General features: G+C 40.3%; 1 protein-coding gene across 5 annotated transcripts in view; it reads left to right on the top strand.

Annotated features, from left to right (window-relative positions):
• The window catches only part of col17a1b (collagen, type XVII, alpha 1b), a 31,583-nt gene that overhangs the window by 5,144 nt on the left and 4,179 nt on the right, over positions 1-22,260 (top strand). For 2 of the 5 annotated variants that reach the window (XM_028469360.1, XM_028469363.1), the window contains 42 exons: positions 3,628-3,678; positions 3,804-3,911; positions 5,741-6,124; positions 7,227-7,283; positions 7,373-7,408; positions 7,538-7,588; positions 9,105-9,146; positions 9,979-10,119; positions 11,550-11,957; positions 12,792-12,875; positions 13,204-13,266; positions 13,347-13,505; positions 14,531-14,623; positions 14,716-14,763; positions 14,870-15,013; positions 16,503-17,042; positions 17,124-17,174; positions 17,674-17,700; positions 17,775-17,837; positions 17,922-18,017; positions 18,107-18,160; positions 18,379-18,411; positions 18,525-18,569; positions 18,653-18,688; positions 18,776-18,811; positions 18,894-18,956; positions 19,045-19,080; positions 19,203-19,274; positions 19,368-19,394; positions 19,470-19,505; positions 19,696-19,731; positions 20,007-20,087; positions 20,190-20,225; positions 20,320-20,412; positions 20,933-21,007; positions 21,082-21,132; positions 21,358-21,417; positions 21,511-21,561; positions 21,649-21,675; positions 21,750-21,800; positions 21,883-22,002; positions 22,080-22,199. In XM_028469360.1, coding sequence (XP_028325161.1) covers positions 3,628-3,678; positions 3,804-3,911; positions 5,741-6,124; positions 7,227-7,283; positions 7,373-7,408; positions 7,538-7,588; positions 9,105-9,146; positions 9,979-10,119; positions 11,550-11,957; positions 12,792-12,875; positions 13,204-13,266; positions 13,347-13,505; positions 14,531-14,623; positions 14,716-14,763; positions 14,870-15,013; positions 16,503-17,042; positions 17,124-17,174; positions 17,674-17,700; positions 17,775-17,837; positions 17,922-18,017; positions 18,107-18,160; positions 18,379-18,411; positions 18,525-18,569; positions 18,653-18,688; positions 18,776-18,811; positions 18,894-18,956; positions 19,045-19,080; positions 19,203-19,274; positions 19,368-19,394; positions 19,470-19,505; positions 19,696-19,731; positions 20,007-20,087; positions 20,190-20,225; positions 20,320-20,412; positions 20,933-21,007; positions 21,082-21,132; positions 21,358-21,417; positions 21,511-21,561; positions 21,649-21,675; positions 21,750-21,800; positions 21,883-22,002; positions 22,080-22,199 — 3,885 coding nt within the window. The remainder of the gene's footprint in view (positions 1-3,627; positions 3,679-3,803; positions 3,912-5,740; positions 6,125-7,226; positions 7,284-7,372; positions 7,409-7,537; positions 7,589-9,104; positions 9,147-9,978; positions 10,120-11,549; positions 11,958-12,791; positions 12,876-13,203; positions 13,267-13,346; positions 13,506-14,530; positions 14,624-14,715; positions 14,764-14,869; positions 15,014-16,502; positions 17,043-17,123; positions 17,175-17,673; positions 17,701-17,774; positions 17,838-17,921; positions 18,018-18,106; positions 18,161-18,378; positions 18,412-18,524; positions 18,570-18,652; positions 18,689-18,775; positions 18,812-18,893; positions 18,957-19,044; positions 19,081-19,202; positions 19,275-19,367; positions 19,395-19,469; positions 19,506-19,695; positions 19,732-20,006; positions 20,088-20,189; positions 20,226-20,319; positions 20,413-20,932; positions 21,008-21,081; positions 21,133-21,357; positions 21,418-21,510; positions 21,562-21,648; positions 21,676-21,749; positions 21,801-21,882; positions 22,003-22,079; positions 22,200-22,260) is intronic. The other 3 variants (XM_028469365.1, XM_028469364.1, XM_028469362.1) reach the window with 3 other exon arrangements.

Raw genomic sequence — 22,260 nt, 5'->3', positions numbered from 1 at the left:
ACCAATACCCAACCCTTGGGGGGCTGGATGGTGGGGCTGGGGGTGGAGGGGGCCGCCACCTGTGTTACTATGTAGTGGCATGGGGGCGGCCCTCCCACCTCTAGTTGCCCTACTAATCCCTCCAATTTTAATCGCATCTCAACATGTCACCCCCCCGGAGGGTGTATCATCATTTACACCCTCCGGCCTATTACACCACATACACATAAATCCACAGAGGCTGGAGGGGGAGCACCGCTCCCCTCCATCCCCCTTCTTTTAATTACTCCCCATACATTCACCAAACACACACATTCACACAGGGGATCGGGAAGTGCCTCTCCATTGGGGAATGGAGAGGCACCATAACAGGGTGGTGGGTTGGTACACATATTTGGGCCTCTCCGGTGGGGGCCTGGCCCCTCTGTTGGTGGCTGGGCCACTGCATAGAGTAAAAGCACATCAAGATGGTGCGGTCGGGCGTGGCGGTGGGTCTCGGGGGGGCTTTGCCGGGGTCTCTCCTTGCGGGGTCTTTCCGGGCTGTGTCGGCCGGGTGGGGCGCGGGGGTGCCTCTCCCCCTTGGGTGTGGCTTGGTGCTTGCTTTGTCTCCTGGTGGCCTTGGGGGCGGGCCCCGCGGTGTGCGGGCCCGGGGCGGCCTGCCTCGCCGGTTTGGGGGGTGGGTGTGCTGGGGGGGTGCTGGTGTCCTCACCGGGGTTGGGGCAGGGTTGTTTGGCGCCTCGGGATGATGCTGTTTTACTGGGGGGGCGGCGTTAGCTGTTCCGATGGTTGAGGTTGCTTTCGGCCGCCTGGTGGGTATGTCCTGCCATCTGCGGACTGGTGGGTGGGTCCGGGGCATCTTTGGCTGGGGGCTGCTGTCCCGCGCTGGATGTGTGCCGTTGGGGTGCCTCCGTCCCCGCGGTGGGGGTCGCCGGTTGCTCGCGGGCCGGCGGGGGGCGCTGCCCTGTGGCTTGCGCTGTCCGGGGGGCGGCGGGCCCTGGGCTGCTGGCCTTGTGCCGTCTGGGGCTGTGCGGTCCTGCTGGGCTGTGGCCGGGACCTGGGCTGGGGTGGGGGGCGCGTCCCGGGGGGCTTGGCCCGGGGGCTTGCCCTTGGGGGGTCCTGGTCCCTGGGGGTGCTCCTGGGGGGGGGGGTGCTTGGCCGGCTGGCCGGGCCGGTCCTGGCGGGGGTCTTCTAGGGCGGGTGGCGCGTGCCGCGCCCTTGCATACCTTCTGGTGCGGCCCCTGCTTGGGCAGTCCCCCGTGAGGCAGAGTGTCGGGGTTAAATTAGGGGGCCACATCCCGGCGGGGCGGTCTGGCTTGGCCTCTGGAGGGGGCCCTGGCTTTAAAGAACTGAAGCTCGTGGCGCGGGCGGCATCAGCATCTAGGGCGCCCGGGGGGGCTAGGTTGGGGTGCCTGGGGACCGGCGGGGGGACTCCCAGCGGCCCCCTGGTGCCTTATGCGGCTTGGGGTGTGGTCGTTCGCCCTGGGCGGGCTGCTCCTGGTGCTGCATCCATTCCGGGTCCTCCTGGCCTGGGGTCGGGTCCTTGCTGGCTCTGGGCTCACCGGCGGGGGCCCGCCGGCTGCCCGTTCGGCGTGGCTCTGGTTGTCTGCTGGGCGTGGGCTTTGGCTCCTCCGCTGGGATCTCGGGCGGGGGGCTCTCTGGGCCCTCCCCTCGGGGGGCTGGGCACGGGGGTGTGGGTGGTGGTGGGGGGGTGGGGGGCTGGGGGGCCTGGGGGTTGGGGGTTGGAGTCGGTGGCGTGGTGCGCTGGGTCCTTGGCTCCTTGGGGGCTTTTCGGGTGTGTATGGGGGGGGCAATGGCAGCCTCTCGGCTTGGGACCTTGGGGGCGTTCGGGGGGCTGCTTGGCCGTGGGGTGGTCGCCGGGGGCCCCTAGATCTCTCGCTCTTTCTGCTGGCCCGACTGCTTCTTCGGGCCCGGGGGCGGCTTATGGGTTTTGCAGTAGCGGCTCTTGGAATCACATTTGTCATGGACGCACTGGCCTCGGGCTGTGGGATAACACTCATACTGGGCTCAACCATAGACACGTTGTTCCCAAATACCTGTTTTATGTAACTTCCACTCACTTCCTCCTCTGCTCACAGCCACCATCATTATTCCTAAGCCGCACACTGGTCACCAGACTGGCTTGATAACACAACAATAAGCACAATATACACAACCACAATTTCACATCACATCACTTGAAACTTATTGATTATTCCCCACCCATTCGTTTTCCTATCTTGTATCCCTCCTCCCTGTTAACTCCCCCCCCCCCACCCCCCTCACCCTGGTGTAACACTGCCCTCTCTCTTTTACATCCTCCCTTTAATAAAGTATTTACCCTTCCCTAGGGAGGGCTGGTGATGGTCACAATTATGCAATGAAATAAATTCATTTATTTAATTGCAATAATAAAATATGCATTGCTGTTAAAAGATTGCACTTCTTGTAGTGTTAACCTTCAACAGCATGTGCAAACAAGGTAAAAAAAAAAAAAAGAAAAAAAAAAAAAAAAAACATTGTTTTTCAACCTTGGGGTCGGGGCTCCATGTGGGGTCAACTGGAATTAAAATTGGTTTGCCTGAAATGTCTAGTAATTTGTAAAAAAAAAAAAACAGGTAAAAAGACTGCTTAAAATTGTTTTCACATTTTTTAATTGATTGTTCTTTTTCAAATACATACATGACACACAATAGATATTGAACATCTGTTTTCTACACTTAAACGTTCTCAAAATAAAATGCAGTATAAAAATAACTTTGTGCACTTTTCATGTCTACTTAGTCTGTATTTGTAACACACTTTAATGTAAAAAAAAAAATTATCAAAAACTAATGTCTCTGGGGTCGAGAGTCATTTGTGATATCAAAAATGACCCCATTTTTGATGACCAGAAAAAGCAGACTGACAATAATTCAAAAAACACATTTTAGACAGACATAAGTTAGAAATATGTTCTTTTTTTAAAAAGGTTTAGCACTAAAATCTACTCATCGAAGGTGTTTTTAATGCGAAACAAATATAAATAGAGAGAAAAATCACAATAAATACATTTTATTGGTAAAAAACAAAACAAAATAAACAAGAACAACTAAGGTTAACTGAAGCTTGTGGCTGTTTTATTGATTTAAAATGTCAACACAAGTCCTGTATTGAGACTGTGAGAAAAATCACACTGGCAGCAAAAATGCTTTAAAACCATTAGTTGGCATGATTTAATCTTGATAGTCTAAGTCATCCGTATGCTTTTCAAATCATTTATGAAGTCTACACTGTCTATCACAACATCTTAAATATCTATAACTATAAAAATTCAAACCAACTGTGGCTGAGATGGAGATTAAAGTGGCAACACTGGGCAACACCTGGCAACCAAAAGACAAATTTAAAAGTAAGGTAAAAATCTATATTCAACTCATGCCAATGGGTTTATGTGATCATAGAAGTAAACACATACTGTAACAACCTCTTCTTTTCAGTGTTGTTGACTCTTTAAATCCCAAGTCTGGACGTGTACAAATTACTGTGCAGTCGTGCACGTTGACACTGTTGAGAAGAAGAAGGAACGGCGTGTTTAATTCACTCTGAAGTTGCAACGTGAATAGACATGAGCAGCACACACACTGATACCTGCTATTTCTGTTTATTCAGTGGTGACGGAGAGCTTCTCCTCCTCAACCAGACTGACTTCACTCCCCCCAAGTGAGTCTCGTCCACTCATCGCTGTCTGTAAACTGTTGGCAGGATCCAGCCATCATAGCCGACCCACAGAGTAATGAATGAGTAACAACTTCTCATTGTTTTGCTGTGTATTTTCTGGTTGCTAGAGGGAACCAGCGGATCAAATCACAGGAGTATGTCCAGCAGTGGTGGAGGGCTGGGCTTGGAGAAGAATGTCTTAACCCAGAACAGCAGTGGAACCTACTTTTCGTCATGTGAGAGCACATTTACGCTCCCTCACCAAAAATAAGGAAGTTGTGGAATCATCCATAAGATTTTTATTCTTTAATTTTAGATTTTGTGTTGCCTTTAAAACGATATTTTAGTATTTTTGTGGCTTTTCGTTAAATATGCAACTCAAGTCCTGTCATGCAAACATATTAGTAAAAGCATTCAGTAGAGAATACAGGAACACAAAATACCAACCAACAGAAAAAAATCCCAAACCCTAATCGTAATTATAATCCATAATTGTGATTTAAACAAAAACAACTTTCATCGTTTTATATGCGCACGAGATTAGGGTTTTGTCTCTTTTTAAATAAGAGGTTGGGATTTTCTCTGTTGTCATATTCCATATGCTGATATAATCACTGTGTTTCCTGCTGAAGGTATAGTAGAAGTGCTTATTGCATTGCAGAAGCAGTCCTGTGTAGTATTATACATACTAATCAATATATAATGAATAACAAATACTGTAAAAAAATTAAAATAAAATAAAATGTGATTAAAAACCAATACAATAATATATTTAAACAATAAATGACAAACTGTTGCAATATTAGAAATAAATAAAATGAATGAAATACTGTGCTTTGAGACAATTAGAAAGCAAAACTGCAATCTATATTCTGATTGTTTGTTTGATGCTGCAATATTTCATAATAAATAAATGTAAATACACTAGATTTAGTTCAACACTCATTTCCATCAATAGTCCCATGATGTTTCTCAGTATGAAAAGTGATATATTATTGTCCTTTTAAAGCTTGTGCCCAAGATTCTTAACTGTACAGTTTCTGATTAAATGATGCCTATTTGAGATTAAAAGATAATGATTCCCGCTTCAGCATAAATAAGATTTAACAAAGTATTAATTTTGTTATTATTTAACAGATTCGTTTTAATCATTTTTTATTTGGCCTACGTTAGTTATTCAAGAGTGATGAGACCCAACCCCAGTTTAGTTAGTAGGATTTAAAAACAAGATTAGTGTTGTAATAATTTACCAACTTGGTAACACTTTATTTTAAGTTTAATACATGAAGGCTGACATTATGCTATCGTTATTATGACATAACACTTGTAATAGCATGAATAAGGTGTCATGAAGGCTGTCATTAAGTGTCATTCATTACCCTAACCCCTAACCGTAACCCAGGGCCAGCTTTAGGTCACTCGGTGCCCTAGGCAACAGTGGACTTTGACCCATAGCAAATAAATATAAATATGGGCAGGAATAGTTACAGATTTTTAATATTAATATTCAATTAAGAGAAAACATTTGCAGTGATTATAAAGGGTGTTTTTCACGTTTATTATACATTTTAAAATTATTATTTTAAAAAAATTAGTTAATTTGGCGCCCCTCCAGCAGATGGCACCCGAGGCGGCCGCCTGTGTTGCCTGTCGGGCAGGCCGGCCCTGTCGTAGCCACTAGATCCCTCCACCTAAATCAAAAAATGCCAACATAGCTCCAAAGGTGTCATGCTTTAGCGAACGACACTTAATGACGGCCTTCATGAAACATTATCCATGGTAACAACAGCGTATTGTCAGCCTTATGTATAAAACTTCAAATAAAGTGTTAGCTAAAACTTTTGAATATTACACATTTTGTTTCAATGACACACTTGTGTTAAATGTTAAAAAAAAGTTGTGGAGTTCTCAATTCATCATTTTCCATTTGAATCTTTAGCTCAGAACTGGTGAAGTAACCATAGAAGTGTTGGTCATGTTCTCAAGCTTGATGAGAGAATGATACGATCCTGTGGTGATGATGACACAGAAGATTAAAAATAACTGGATTATTTTCTGCCCACAGCCTCTGGAGGTCTGAACTCCGGTGGCTACAGCACCTCCTCGGGAATCTTCCTTGGGGGAGAATCTTCAGGTGGTGGAGATGGTGGAGGAAGCTACATGGATGCAGACACCTTCACGAGTGGAGGAGGGAGAGGACGATCTGGAGGAGGAGGAGGAGTAGGGTTTGGATTAGGAGGAGGGGTTGGAGGAGGATCGGGAGGTGGTGGAGGAGGAGGAGGGAGTAGTAGTGGTGGAGGAAGTAGTTTTGTGATGAGCTCAGTGTCAAAGGTCAGGACCAGTTCTTCTGGAGGCGCCAGGAGAGTTCAGACTGGAAGCTCATCTGGGGGCCTGTCTCCAGTATTCCGGGAGAGGAAGATCATATCCACTCGCTCAGTTGGTTATGATGGTAAGCTCCAATTACCAAAGGCTTATCCCAGAGGTGTCAGTCATTTTAGTTCAGGGGCCAAATACGAAACAGTTTGATCTCAAGTGGGCCACAGATTTAATGTTGGAAAACGAGTAAAATTTAACATTATTGTGCCCAAGTTTACACTTCTACGTGTACATAAATTACAAAATATGTAAGAAACTGACCGTATCCAAGCAATAAGTGACAGACATCAGTCCCAGCAGGGTCTTCACTTAAAATTTTCTAGATTTTGTGACCAATTCTATTTAATTAAAAGAAATATTATGTCTGTTATGTATGTTTGTTAGAATTCTTTAGCGTTTTTTCAATCAGTGCGATATAAGCACTGGGAAAACTGTGAGCCCCTGCAAATACTGTTCAGTTTCATTTACACAATGATTTATGTTTTCCCTGCCATTTTTATTTTTTCTTGCGGGCCAAATTGGATGCTCCAAAGGGCCAGATCTGGCCACCGGACCATGAGTTTGACACATGATCTAAGCAATAAGTGACAGATACTTAAATGTCATTTCATTTTAGATTTTTTGACCAATATTTATTTAATTTTGGGAGATTTTGAGGAATAATTTGAGAAAAATTGCAGGATTTTAGAAAAATTTAGAGTTCTTTCAACAACAACAGTTTACATATGAATTATTTGGCAATTTACACAATGATTCATGTGTTCTGTTATTTTCACTTTCTCCTGTGGGCCAAATTGGATGCTCCAAAGGGCCAGATTTGGCCCCTGGGCCTTGAGTTTGACACATATGATCTAAGCAATACGTGACAGATACTTAAATGTCTAAATGATCAATATTTACTTAATTTTGGGAGATTTTGTGGAATAATTTAAGAAAAATTGCAGGCTTTTTCCAACAACAACAAATTACAATTGAATTATGTGGGAATTTCAACAATGATTCATGTTTTCTCTGTCATTTTCACTTTCTCCTGCGGGCCGATTTGGATGCTCCAAAGGGCCAGATTTGGCCCCTGGGCCTTGAGTTTGACATATGTGGCATATGTGTCAGATTTTTTAAAAAAAACACAAAGTTTTAAATACAAATGTGGTTCATGCATGTGGCTTTTCTTGTAGGAAGTTCCAGTCCTAGTTCCTCCCCAGAATTTGCCCGCAAAGATTATGGAAACTACTGTAAGTGAGAAGTGAACTTCTGCATGTTCTCTAAGTGTTTGTGCCTGCCTTTTATTTATCTTTTTCCCTTTCCTTGCTTTTCCTGCCAGGCTCCAGTGCCACGAGAGGGAGGAGTGAAAGCAGAGGTATTGACTCAAGGCTTCATTATTTCTGCACCATCTGACTGTGAATTGTCCTGCACGGCTTTAGGTTTATTATAAAGCAGGATTCTTGTTTTTTTTACTGTGTGCTGTGATGTTTTTTCTCCCCCCCAGAGAGTGAGATCAGAGCCAGGTTACAGAGTGCCTCCCCCACAGCTGGACGATGTAAGACTCCTTCACACATGCTGAGCTATTTTCTATTTTCTGCAACTTTATTGTAGCTGCAGCCATGCAGACCCACCACGTGTGTGTGTGTGTGTGAAGAGTCTTTAGACTTTCTTCACATTTCATTGTTCAGTACATAAAAAAACCTCACATTCCACTTCTCACTTTATTTCCATGAAAGTTGAATTAGCAACACATGTGCATTTAGTTCCCCAAAACAGAGGATTCACATCAGCAAAAAAAAAAAGAAGATTGTTCAACATCTGAACATTGTGTTTGTATGTGTTTCAGCCATGTGGGGAAGTAGTCAAGGAGCAGATTTTTCTTTTCTTTTTTTTCTGTGGTGGTACACATGAGTCACTGTTTGGAGGAGCAGCTCCTTGTTAGAGCAAAAACACTGGAGTCAGATGTGGTGCAGAAAGATGGTTCAGCGCCCCCTGTTGGGAAAAGGGGTGAAGTGCTAGTTATAGTCAAATCAAAACAGAAATTCCACATCCAATCCACTTTATTTATGTAACACATGTAAACAACAAAACGTTTCCAAAGTGCTGCACATGAGATTATGAAAACAATAAAACCCAAAACAATCCACTCACTACATGAGTCTAAAACATTAAATAGAAAATAAAAACACAATTAAGAAAACTACAAATACAAATAAAACTTAGATAAAATAAAATAAACAATAACATTTAAAAAAAAAAAAAAAAAAAAAACAGGCAACCACACAACTTACGCGGTAATATCAAACATTGAAGTTCATTTTTCAATAAAGAAGATTGAATCAAATTTCTAAAATTACAAAAAAAATAAATAAAAAAATCCAACCTCGTAAAACTGACTTTGTAGAAATATTCACTGGAGATTTGCTGATACAGTTTTTCACGATTGTTCACACACACAGGCATGCCTCATACTCTCAGAACTCAACAAATAAAAAAACATGTACAATGGGCAAAAGTCCTCAATTCTCCTGTAAAAAGAAACTATACATTTTTAAAAAAGTTATTTGTTCTCAAAATGGTGTTTTGTTTCCAAATGTCACACACAAACCACCATATGAATACACTTTTATAATAACCAGTTCAACACTGATGTGAAAATACTTCTTCTCCAGTCATCATAATGACTTAGGCTTCATTTTGTTCAGTGCACTAACTACAGACATTTCAGTCAGGATGGCTTTAGTCAAAATAAATTGACTGATTTATTGAATGCAATCTTATATTTGGCGGCATTGGTCTGTTCTGGGACCTCCTTACCTTTTCTATGTGTTTACCTGGAAAGCCAGAGGCAGGGAGAGCACTCCTCCGTGACCTTCCATAAAGCAAGGAGAGCGGTCAGCAGAAAGAAACCCCCTTGAACAGACCACAGCAGATGTTAATGACACGCATTTAGTTGGATATATACTGACCTGGTGGAGTTGGGGTAGAGTTTGATTGCAAGATGTTTGCTGAGGAGGTACACGGCAGCTGTCACGGTTTAAATAGTGTACCTTGTATGCTTTGACCAATAGGGAGCCAAGAAGGGAGTCATCTGGACGGTTGGTTGGTTGAAGGTTTGTTTAAGATCAGATGCCGTCATCTGATTCTGGCTTGAAGTCCGCGGCCTGCCTGAACTAACGCTATGCTCAATATGTGTGTTGTGAAATATTTGAGAATATTGTTTTTATACTCAGAAAACACAAATACATGGCAACATATGTTTTATTTTTCCAACAAACAGAATGTACAGTGTGTACATCCTATCCAACACAAAGTGGCACACAGTAATCTACATACCAAACAGAAAACATCACTGCACACAGTTACAGTCACTCATGTTGTCAATGTTGGCATCCATTGATCCAAAACAGAAAAGCTCACCTGTTGCTAATGCTTTGATTGCTAATTGTAAATCTTTATGACAGGAGTTTTCCCATGTGATGAGTCAGTGAGCATACTATAGTAGGGCAATTGACTATAGAATTTTGAATCAAATCAAATCCATCTTTATTTATAAAAAGCACTTTTTCATACAAAAAATGCAGCCCAAAATGCTTTTACAAAGCTAAAAATACACCCACCCTGTACAAACCCCGCCCACCACACACAGACACAGGTTAAAATAAGGACAAGGGCAAATGGCACATGAATGACAGTGTGTTCCTTGTGAAAACCAGAGATTTTCTTCATGCAAATTGTGCCAAATGCAGATATTTGTGTGCAGTGTTTTGAAAAAAGTGTGTTTTACAACTGAAATTTAAGTGTAAAGCACCTATTGTGGTTATAGTTTAGCAGTATTGGATCAGGGGGGTTTGGTGCATGAGTTACATGTTGTGATATGTGTGTTAGTGATGTTTCAGAGGCTGATGGTGTAGTTAAATAATACGTGTTTTGGTGGTGTTTCAGGGACTGAACTGGATGATGTGAAGAAGCTCTTGAAGGGCCGCTCCAGCAGCATCAGCCCCACTCGCTCTTCCAGCGCCTCCGTCACTCTGCCGGTCCCTAAAAAGGCCACAGTGGAGACCAAGTCTGTAGCCTCTCAGTCAGGTGGGTCTCATAAATCCACTTAGCCTACTATAGACACCTTATCTCCCCCAATGTTAATTTAGAGCAGCCTCAAGAGTCGGGTATGTTCAGCTGACATAGCTGAGCCATAGTGGGCATCTAATAATAGTGGATTTAAGGACAGAGAGGACAGAGTGCTGCTATTCTCAGAGTGTCTGTCTCTGTCCAACATGGAAAAAATGGAAGAACAATCAGGCAAAATCTGGTTGAAGATTAATTAAGGGATTGACAAGGAAATGACATCAAACCAGTTTGTGCTTATTATGAGATCTTAGATCATTTATTAATCTTGTACGAATGACCAAAACTAGATAATGTAAAAAAAACCCAACACTATTTTGAAGGAAAAAACATTTACAAGTAATGCACAGAATGCCAATTTTAGATTCCTATAAATGGGAATTGTGCTATACAGTGGGGAAATACTAAATTTGAGAAAGTCAAGTTTAAAGGCTGTAAAAAGTCTGCATATTATAGACTGATAAATAACAGTATGATAGGAAATGGCTAAGTACTGAACTACAAATATACCAAATAGACCAATTGTATTTCTATATTTGATTTATAAATGCCAATGTTGATCGTAACACTTATAAAATTACATTGCAACATTTGGAATTTTGACAATATACAATTTGACAAACACTGTTTGCTTTAAATCCTAACGACTCTTCACAGGAATGTTTCGGTGACATAAAGTCATGATAAGATCGCTGTCTGAACTCTGACTAAAGGGGTACATTTTATACCATGTGGCCCTTCGTCTTACCCAAAGGAAACAAATAAAATGACTCAAAAAAACAACAACAAAAAATCCAGAACTATACTGTGATGACGACTAAAACACATTTAAAATGACAACAAAAGTTCATAACATTGACGACAGTAATATCCCCAAAATTGACCAAAAAACAGACAAGATGCGTAAAAAAAAACGCAAAAATAACAGATATCATCTATTTTCCGACCCGCTTGCTCCTTTTTTCAGGGTTGCGGAGAAAATAACAGTTAAAATTACAACAAAAATGACTTGGGGAAAAAAACGTACAAAATGAGATAGGATAAACAGTTCCAGAAGATGAGTAAAAATACACAAAATAACTGGAAATGTTACAAAATACACAATATTTCAAAAACACGCAAGACGTGTAAAATAACAAAAAAGGCAATAAAAGCACAACACAACTACACAAAAACAAACTAAAACAGTAACAAACCCTTTGTAATTTCCTGCGTTAATGCTCAGATTGGTCATTAATACCGACATGAATGGTGATAAAGTGGCCCTCGGATTAGACCATCACATTTTTGTGGCCCTCACTTTGACAGATTAAGCTGCCCATCTCTGTTTTGTATGTATTCATTAAAGTGTTAGAATAAAGTTTGTTTTTGTGTCTTTTGTTCTTCATCAGTTTCCTCTACCTATGGCTCTGCTGTGCGAGCAGGAGGCTTCAACACCATCGATCTGTCGGGTCTGTACGATAACACAGGAGGAACACTCGACGCTGATCTCAAATCAGGCCAATATGACGTCAGCGTGAAGTCCGTGCAGTACGACACTGGGGTGAAGTCGTCCCAGTACGACACCAGTGTTAGATCTGGCCTTTACGACACCAGTTTGAGATCCGGCCAGTATGACACACTGGACGCCACCCGTCCCTCCTTCTCCTGGTCCACCACCACGCTGCCCAGTGCGGCCACTGCCGTCGCCACTGGCAGCACCAGCACATATAACTCATACCAGGTCAACCAGGGCGGCACCAACAACATGTCAGGAGGCTTCGTACCAGTCACACCCACATCACCATCATCACTGTCAGGTGAGACCAAAACATTCATTAATAAAACCAAATGAAAAGAACAAAGACAAATAAAGTATAAACATGCCTGAAAATAAATGCAGGAAAATTATAACCAATGGGAAAGCGTTTTTGTTTAATTATTTAGAACTATAAATATTGTTGAAATTGCATTGTCTTCTCATTATAGTATGGAGTACCCATTCCTGCCAGTAAACCCCTGCCAAAAAACTGGGAAAAGTAAAATAAAAATAATTAAAAAATTAAAGTCATAATTTTAGGAAACAATCTCATAATTATGACTTAGATTTTTTTTTTTTTTTAATTATTATTACTATTTTTACTTTTGCTAGTTTTTTTTGTTTTTTTTTCTACTGGTAGGAATAGACTTCCTTTTTAGAGTTGTAGACATTTTTAAATTAGACTAAATGAGCTTTTTGTGTTATGATTTGCGTATTTCAGGGCATTTTTGTGATTTCATTTAAAAAAAAATTGAAAATTATATATATATATATATATATATATATATATATATATATATATATATATATATATATATATATACATATATTTTATTAATGATAATAATAAACTCTGCAAATTAGTTTTTGGCTAGATGACCCATGGACATGGCATCGGTTGCTATTTTTTTTTTATTTTAAATGTAACAATGCTCTCTGTTCTGTCCCTCCTAAATAAACTAATAATAATAAAAAAAAAAAGGTTTGTGAAAGATTTAACTCTCAGATTAGTGTTTGACATTTCCTCTTTTTATTGTTATTTATAGCAAATCATATGTTTTCATTTTAAATGTAATTTTTTGAATGGTTTTTTTAAAACCCTATTTTTCCACAGTGTATGGCTTTCAGAATAATCTGGCTCCCACGTCTCCCAGCGTACTCACCACCAGTGGAGCCAACGTCAGTGCCAGCCTTGGAGGTAAAGGTCCACTCTGCATTATTTTACTCTGGATTCCGTTCAGAACAACCTAAGAATGTTTGACCAGAGAGACAAGCTTTGATGTAAATTTTCGGTGTACAAAACAGGGGACGGGACCTAGATATGCAAACTGCTTCTCTCGTCTCCTTTTACAAAAAAAAAAATAAAAATGTAAAAAAAAGTGAATGTAACCATGTCGGAAATAAACTGAATAAATAAATAAATGAATAAATAAGCCATTGCTTTATATTCTTTCGTGTGTTTTTTGTATTCTCTACACACACATTGTTCCTACCATTATTCATATTTTTCTTTGGTGTATTTGCAGGATATGGTGTGCAGAAGAACATATCTAATGGCGGTGCCGTCCTCGGTAGTGGTGTATCTACAGGTGAGATAACAGTTAAAATTCTGTTAAAAAGCCTTTATCTACCAACATGAAGTGATCATGGCTGTTTCTCCTGATGCCAGCTACGAGGTCTCAGTCTGATGACGCCTATAGGAGGGACTACAAGTTCTCAGTGTCTGATAAGGAGAACGTAGCAGGCAACAAAGACACGGACAGACTCATTTTGGCCAAAGACAGCGGCAAACAGTTCGCCAGCAGCAGCAGCATTCATGTGGGAGGAGGTGGGAAGGAGCTCTGGAGTTAAATACCTTTATTCTTCAATTTGTATTATTATTATTATTATTATTTACAATTATAGTTATCCAACAGCTTTAATTTGTTTGTTCAGTTTCCTTTATGATATGTATTAATTGACTATAATCTTAGAATGAAAAATTACTTTTTTTATTACCACTGATGGCAGAAGCATTTAAAATACAAACAAACAAGTAATGGATATAAATGTGAGATAGCAAAAAAAATTACATTAAAAACATCAAAATCTGTTAAAAAAGCAGGAGACAAATAATATGTGATAAACAACAGCAATCGATGCAGAAATAAAAAAAGCTTTTGCCAAACTATTTCTTTATGGCAAAAAGTACAAAAAAAAGAACCAGTGCCTTTCTGAAGCAATTAGTTTTGCACCATAATGGTTTATAATGTTTAAACTACACTAATTTTGTGTTCTGATTTGGGTATTTCAAGACATTTTGTGATTTCATTAAAAATATTTTTTTAATTACAATAATAATAATAATAATAGAAAAGTGCTTGTATTATGTTTAAGATTTCCTATCAGTTTATCTGTTTTGATTTTTTCTAGCAAGTCATAGATTTTAATTTAAAATGTTCCTTTTTTTTTTTTTTAAATATCTGTTTTTGTCTTTTTTCATTATATTTTCACTTTTTTTAATTGTATTTTTTTTTTTTTTTTTTAAATAAAAGTGATGTTAAAAAAGTCAAAATATGTTCACAAGGGGAAACTTGCAAAAAGGCAGAAGACAAATATATGTAATAAATAACTGCAGTCGATGCAGAAATAAAAAGCTTTTGCCGTAACATAACCCAGAGTTACCTTCAGGTAAATATTACAGTTATAGTTGGTATTTACTTCATTTTAACCTCCCTTCTTCTTCTAAATACCTTTGACCAAAGAAATTCACTTTTCTGTCTCGCATAATTATCACCTTATATGCCCTCCTCCCTTTTTATAATCATGCATTTTATATTCTTTTGCTGTCTAAGTGTGTTTTTCATTCCTCAGGGTCGTTGTCAGGAGATTCGATAAAGAAGGAGAAGATGATTACAAGCTACACTGAGATGGTTCCCCTGAAGTCAGAGACAGGAAATTATCTCTGTGAGCACCCCATAATCAAATAAACTCCCCCACAAGCATTGAGTAAAAAAAAAATCCTGATGAGAAACACTTTTCCTTTTTCCTCATTATAGATGGATCATCTCCAGGGGTTGTGATGAAAGATAAAGCCACCTATGCAGGTATACAGTGAAACATTTGTAGCAACAATTAGCTCCAGACAGAATACGGCATGTTTCTTTCATTTGTGTGCTGTAAAAAGAGTTTAATTTAGTCATTTGTGCTCAGAGATTCATAGAGACAGTGGCCTTTTTGGAGGAGGAGGTTTTTGCTGCTGCTCTGACGCCTGTTGCTCGTGGTGGAAGTGGCTCCTTGGTTTGCTCCTCCTCTCTCTGCTCCTGCTCGGACTCCTGTTTGGTCTCATTGCTCTGGGTAAGACACGCACAGTTCTCACAGTCAAAGGTTAACCTTTGCCCCGTGGTAATCTGATCCCTGTGTGTCTCTACTACTCCAATGAAATCTGGTATTCATTGTCCATGAAGGGGCTCTGGGAATTCTTTCCTGATGACATCAGAGGCTCTGGTGTCGAGCAGCAGCTCTTTTAGTGTAGATTAATCTTTACACAGCAACGTGTGTGGAGTAAATCCAGAAGCATTTCCATTCAACAAATTTCAGAATCAGAATCTTTATTTATCACAGGGGGAAATTGCTTTTTTTTTTTTTTTTTTTACTTCTTTTTTCATTAAAATATAGAAAACAAAGAAAAGAAAATGTACATGTTTAAATAAAAGACTGTTAATTAAATTGAAGTCACACCTCCAGGAAAATATAATACAAATGTCCAAATGTAATACATATAAATACAAGTTCAGTATAGTGAGCCATCTACCAGCTACACTGTAAAATCAAGAAGCTGTTGGGTTAAAATTGCTGTTTTGCATAACTTTGTGCAAATAAATACTTTAGATTCTGCATTAGTGGGAAGTCTTGGAAGAAAAGTGTCTGTCAAAACACCACGTCTGGATCATGTTTAACTCCGGATAGCTTTAAAAACTACACAGGCCACAAAAGTGGTAAATCAGTTTGCAAATTCTTCATGATTGTGAGCAGGTTTTCTTCTTGAAGACAAAATGTTAGCTTCAGTGAAGTTTCTGCATCTACTGTAGGAGTAAATGTGTCTGTGATTGTCAGATTTAAACATTCAGTGAAACCACTAACATTTGCTAAGTCATGCTGCAGCCTAATTGTGTCTCCTACTGCCACCTACTGACTAAGAAAAGCACCTCCTTTTAAGCTCCTGATGACAATGTTTGTATATTTACACTCAATTTAGCAATAACACAATTAACCTATTGTTATTACTTTCAAACATTTTTTTTCCCACTAAATAAAGATTTTCCTTTTGGTTTACTGGATAACGGTGTTTTTCAACTTTGGGGTCGGGGCTTAATATGGGAACGCCTGGAGTTTAAATGGGGTCGCCTGAACTGTCTTGTAATTGATTAAAAAAAAAAAAAAAGAAAGAAATGCAAAAATACGTGATTAAAAATTTGTTTTTTAATTTTTTTAAATTATTATTATTTTACAAATTAAAACAACACAGTCTTGAACAACTGTATTCAATACTTTTACTTTGTCAAATATAAATCTAGTTAAAATAATAATAATGAAGTGCAGTATATATATATGAGCTGGCACAAGTTGTTACTAATACTGGCAACTCTGTATTTGTTACACAGTATAACAAGCTATGTGCTTGTAATAAAGTATTACAATAAATAATAATTGAAAGGAAATTGGTTTTAAAATATTATATTTAATCACGAGATGTTCATAAACTGGCAAACCCAAATATCTTATAGGGATTAAGATTCCTAATCAAAAATTGAGTTTTTCATTTTTGCTTTTGTGTTTTTTCCAGCTGAGGATGTGAGAAAGCTGAAAGATCGAGTGGCGACTCTGGAGGGCACCGCAGCTCGAACTAGCCGTCTGTCCTCCAATGAAATCTATGGAATGGCTGCTGGAGCTGGAGGTGGAGCTGCAGTTGCAGCTGGAGCTGGAGGTGCAGGTGGAGCTGGAGGTGCAGGTGGAGGTGCAGGTGGAGGTGCAGGTGCAGGTGGAGGTGCAGGTGCAGGTGGAGGCGGAAGCTCAAGAACACAAATCAACATTCTCTCTGGTGCTGGTGGTGGCGGCTCAGGTACCAATGGTGTTGACATCACCATCAGTGGTGCAGGAGGAACAGGAGCGGTTGCCGGAGCTAAAGCTGGAGCTGGAGCCGGCTCTGAAACTGCAGCCAGAGTCGGAGCAGGTGCTGGTGCCGGAGCTACTGGTTCAGGCCAAAGCGGCGGTGCTGGAGTGAGTGGTGGTGTCGTTGGGACAGGGGGACAGATAGATGCTGCTTATCTTCAGATGGCCATTCAGAACATGCTGAGAACAGAAATGCAATCACAAGCATTCAAAGGTATAGCACACACACACACACACACACGCACACGCACGCACACAAACAAAATGTTGACTCAACTGTTTTTTTCTGTCTTAGCTTTGCTTTTATCATCCGTGCATGGAGAGAGAACACTGCAAGGATTTAAAGGTGAGCTTGAGACATAATTTAATTAGTACCAAGATGAAATAAGTGAGACAAGGTGAGACAAGATAAGATGAGACAATGTAAGATAATATGAGACAAGACAAGACAAGATAAGAGGAGACAAGATAAGGTGAAATAAAATGAGATGAGATAAGATGAGACAAGATGAGATAAGGTGAGATTAGATGAGATAAGAAAAAAGAGATAAAATGAGACAAGATAAGATCAGATGTGACAGAATAAGATGAGACAAGATAAGATGAGACGAGCAAGATAAGGTGAGACAAGATGAGATGAGACAAGACAAGATAAGATGAGATAAAATGACATAAGTTGAGATAATATAAGATGACATACGATAAAATGACATAAGATAAGATGACATAAGATAAGATGAGACAAGATAAGATGAGACAAGATAAGATGAGACAAGATAAGATGAGATAATATAAGATGAGATGAGATGATATATTTAATTTTACTGCTATGTTTCCCAACACAGGAGATACTGGTTCACCTGGACCACCAGGTGAGAATTGATCTTATTAGTTTTTGTTTAACACTTATTGAAGTTCTATGACTGATTTGGAACTTCCTCCTCAGGTCCTCCTGGTCTGATTGGACACGCAGGTCCTGAAGGTCCTAAAGGACAGAAAGGAAGTCTAGGTACACAGCAACACTGTTTAAAGGACAAACATTTAATAACTATTGTGCCAAGCTGATTGTGTCACATTACATATGCCTGGTCAGGTGATCACGGTGTGGAGGGGCCGCCTGGATTAAGGGGTCGAGAAGGTCCTCCTGGGCCCAGAGGTGAACCAGGATACGGGCAGAAAGGTGACAAGGGTATGTCAGAGAGTCAAAGATGTAGCTGCGACTAATACTAAAAAAAAAAAAAAGGTAACACATCATTAACCTGTGTTTGTCTTGTTCAGGTGCTCCAGGAGAACCTGGTGTTCCTGGGTCAGTGGGGAGCCCTGGGCCTAAAGGTCAGATCAAAACATCCACGTTTTTCAAAAATGAAAATTGGCTTGTGACTTCATTTTATTTTAATATATATATATCTCCTGATGGTTATGAACTGAAAGAACCACCAGGTGGCAGCCATGAGTAGCTTTGTGAAGCCTTAAAGTAGTTTAATTGTGTCACCAAGACTATAATGACATCAAAAGTCTGTATCAAGTCTTAATTTTAATTTCTGCTGTAGGTGATACTGCACTTGGAACGTCTGGACCTCCAGGTCAGTTTTGCTTCTTCTTGAGCTTATCATCATGTTTTTTTACATTAAAATAACCACAGAGTTCAAACACTAAAATATCCCTTTAATCAAACCAAATGTACGTTTTTCTTCAGGTCCTCAGGGTTTCCGTGGTGAAGCAGGACCACCTGGGCCTAAAGGTGGGTTACATAATACATATCCACTGTTTTTCCTTAAATCCAGTGATAAATGTTGATTATTGTTGTGTTCCTTCTCTATGTAGGGGACAGAGGACGAGATGGTTCACCTGGGATTAAAGGTGTGTTTGGATTCTGATTTCTTTAGGACTTTAGTGGTCAGTGCACATTTAACTCTAATGGTTTTATTGGTTGTTTTTTTTCCTCAGGAGATTCTGGGGAGAGGGGTCTCAGAGGTTTACAAGGTCAGCGCAGATTTCTTCATGAAACTCTGTAAATCTACAAATCCCTGTCTAGATTTTCTCACTTTGTTTTTACGCCACTTAGGTGAACATGGTGCTCCTGGTCTGACTGGATTAGTTGGAGAGAAAGGCCAGAAGGGATCCATGGGTGAGATGGAATTATAGAATATTCTGGACTTTTGAATAAAAAATGAACAGAGAACTGTCTGAAACATCTTAAAAATGTTCCTCAACAGGACTTTCAGGACCGGATGGTGTCAAAGGTTCAAGAGGTGAGTTTTTTTTTTTTTTTACGTTAATGCCTGTCCATGAGGAATGGCAGAAATTTTCCACATTTAAATATTATGAACTCTCAGAAGAATAATTCATCCTTTTTGTCACTTGTGGCTTGTAGGTGATACAGGACCTGCAGGACCTCCTGGACTCAGAGGTCCTGCTGGGCCTCCTGGAGATGCTGGAATTCCAGGTATAGTCAAACCTATACAATACATATACTTACTTCAGTAGTAAATGGCCACTTGCTGCATGATGAAATATATTAATGACGTATCATCTGTAGGTACACCTGGGCTCCAAGGACCTCCAGGTACAACAGTAAAATAATACCACACACACACACACGCCACGTTTATTCTATACTTACTTACTTTGTATTTTATAGGAATTGCAGGAAATCCAGGACGACCTGGTGCCAAAGGTAAAGCTGCTGTGAAGCTGTGTTTATCAAATGATCTGATACTTGTTGACTGACAGAAAGCAACACTTTGTAATCCTTTACCTAATGTGCACCATGCGTGTTGAATTGTATTTGAAAATATAATTCCATCTGCCTTAGTGCAGCAGCATGAATCCCTGCACAGTGTTTGACTTGAATTGGTCTATTTCAGGTGAAACTGGCCAAGCAGGAAGAATTATCAATGCAGGTAATACATTGTTGATTCATTTAACATGAAACTCTCATTGAGATTAAGAATCTGTTTTTCAAGAGTGTCCTGGCCAAGACAGGCAGCAGCAATAGTTAAAACACGTAGCAGTTGAAAGTTGAATGGGCTTCAAGTCGTTTCAGATGTGAAAGGATAAAAAGTGTCCAGTGTTTATCATATTCCATGAGTGGAAAAAGTCTTTGTTCCAATAAAATAATGTGTATTTTAGGACTGGCTTTAGAGTGTGAAATCTTACTGTCACTTTGTTTTTACAGCCGGCTCTTCTGCTGTTACCATCCCAGGACCACCAGGTCCTGCCGGCCCACCTGGCCCTGCAGGACCTCCAGGACTTTCAGGTCTGAGACTTGTATACCCACATCCTGGCCAGATTACTTTATGTGTACTGGGAGCTTTAGCCTTGAAGCTAACCTCTCTATATTGTCTATATTCCTCTTTAGGCCCAATAGGTCCTGCTGGTCTGCCTGGCCAACCTGGTACATCCTCATGTTTTCTTTATGCTTAAATTGATCATTTCACATTTAAAGTTTTTATACAAGTCTTGTATAATGGCTGTGTTTATGTATCCAGGCCCTAGAGGAGATAGAGGATATAAGGGAGACCAAGGAGAACCAGGAACAATAGTGAGAACCAGTGAGAGTGTTTCCTCCACCAGGACGCAGAGTAAGATCTTTCTCACTGTTCTTCATTAAAATTAAAAAATTATTATCACATTTTTATTAGGCTAATGCAAAGTTACATGGACCGCTAAGCTCAAAGCAGACCGAACGCAAGTGTCATTCCTAGTTTATGGTTATGCTTTTTATCAAGGTAAATACAAAATCAGATCTGAGCTGTCGTGGGTTGTGTCCAAAAATGAGGTGATGTATGTCAGATTTCTTAGCGTACTCATAATTTTAGGCAAAATCATCCTCAGCCTTGTAAATGAGACCTTGAAGAACAAAATTTGGTCTTTATTTTGCATCATTAAAGCAGAATCCTTTGTCTTCAGGTTCCGTTTCTTCACTTTACGCTAAATATTTACTTTGTTAATGCGCTGTGTTTAGGGTAAAGTAAGGGTTTAAGGTTAACCTGATGTTGCCTCATTTCATTTGCTTTATCCAACATGTATAAAAAGAATCATTTTAACGCAGTTTGTCGACTTGTTATTCGAAACGTGACTTTTTTAATGATTCTGCTTCAGGTCAGTTTGGAGCTGCAGGATCATCAGCAGGATTGCCAGGACCACCAGGTCCACCTGGAGCCCCAGGACGTCCAGGTAAACACGAAGCATGAGCTGTTAACTCGAATGATTATTTGAACAACATTTGATACTGTGGCTGCCTTCTTCAGGAGATTCAAGACAAGGACCCCCGGGACCACCCGGTCCTCCAGGCCCAGCAGGTTTGTTTTCACTTTCCAGAGGTGTAGATCACAAAAAAAAAGGATTGATGTAACACAGTACTTCAAAACTATTATTAGCTTAATAGCTTCTCTTTTATCCTTTCTCACAGATATTGCAATTTTCAACAGCAATTTATTTATGTTTAGAAAAGTGATTTGAAGATATAGTAGATGCTCTTTAATGTAAACCATCTTTAATGTTTTGACCTTTAATATTGTGACTAGGTTATGGCAGACAAGGACAGAAAGGAGAAAAAGGGGACGCAGGCTTTTCTTCCAGCTCAGGTAAGATCTAGAAAACAATGTCTAGATTTTGATTGACTTTCAATGAACAGTGACTCATTCTCAAAGCTGATCTCACTGCTGCTCTTCTTATAGGAACGTATTACCCAGGTCCTCCTGGACCGGCTGGACCCAAAGGATCAACAGGTGATCAGATCAGATCAAGATTCTTATTGTTTTTTTGTTTTGTTTGTTGTTTGTCACTGTAATCTGACATTTATCTTATTATTAAAGGTTCCCCTGGACCGAGAGGATACCAAGGTACTGATTTTTCTTCAGTTGCGCCTCCTACGTTACATTTCACAATGTTTTTCAACTTGTTCTTTGTATCTCAGGTGAACCAGGAACTCCCGGCTCCCCTGGAAGACCAGGAAGCTCTGATCGCAGTAAGTTCTATATTTCTATGTGGTTCTGTTTGTAACAACACTGATGTTACAGTTAAACGCTGTCCTTGATTCATTCTTACAGTATCGACCTTTAGTGGTACACAGGGGCCTCCTGGAGTTCCAGGTCCTCCTGGCCCTCCAGGCCAGCCAGGGTCCTTCTCCTCTTCATCAGAGATGCGTCAGTACATGACAGAGTATATGAGTAAGAGTTTTTGAAGCTGCCAGATTCCTTCTCTCAAATGTTCGAGCTTCAGGGGATTAACTTGTTTTTATTTCAAGGTCGCGTTACCAATGCCGGTCTCACTGGACCTCCAGGCCCACCTGGTCCTCCAGGACTTCCTGGAGGCTTCTCAGGCTCTATTGACGACATTTCTACTCGTGTCATTGCTTACATTCGACGTAAGGCTCTATTTTAGGAGATGAAAAGGTGTAAAACAGGCATAAGGAGTTAATTGGCATG

This window comes from Gouania willdenowi, chromosome 15 (assembly GCF_900634775.1).
Source record: "Gouania willdenowi chromosome 15, fGouWil2.1, whole genome shotgun sequence".
Classification (NCBI taxonomy): Eukaryota; Metazoa; Chordata; class Actinopteri; order Blenniiformes; family Gobiesocidae; genus Gouania; species Gouania willdenowi.
Note: the sequence above shows the minus strand (reverse complement) of the source record. Positions and strands in the feature narration are given on the sequence as shown.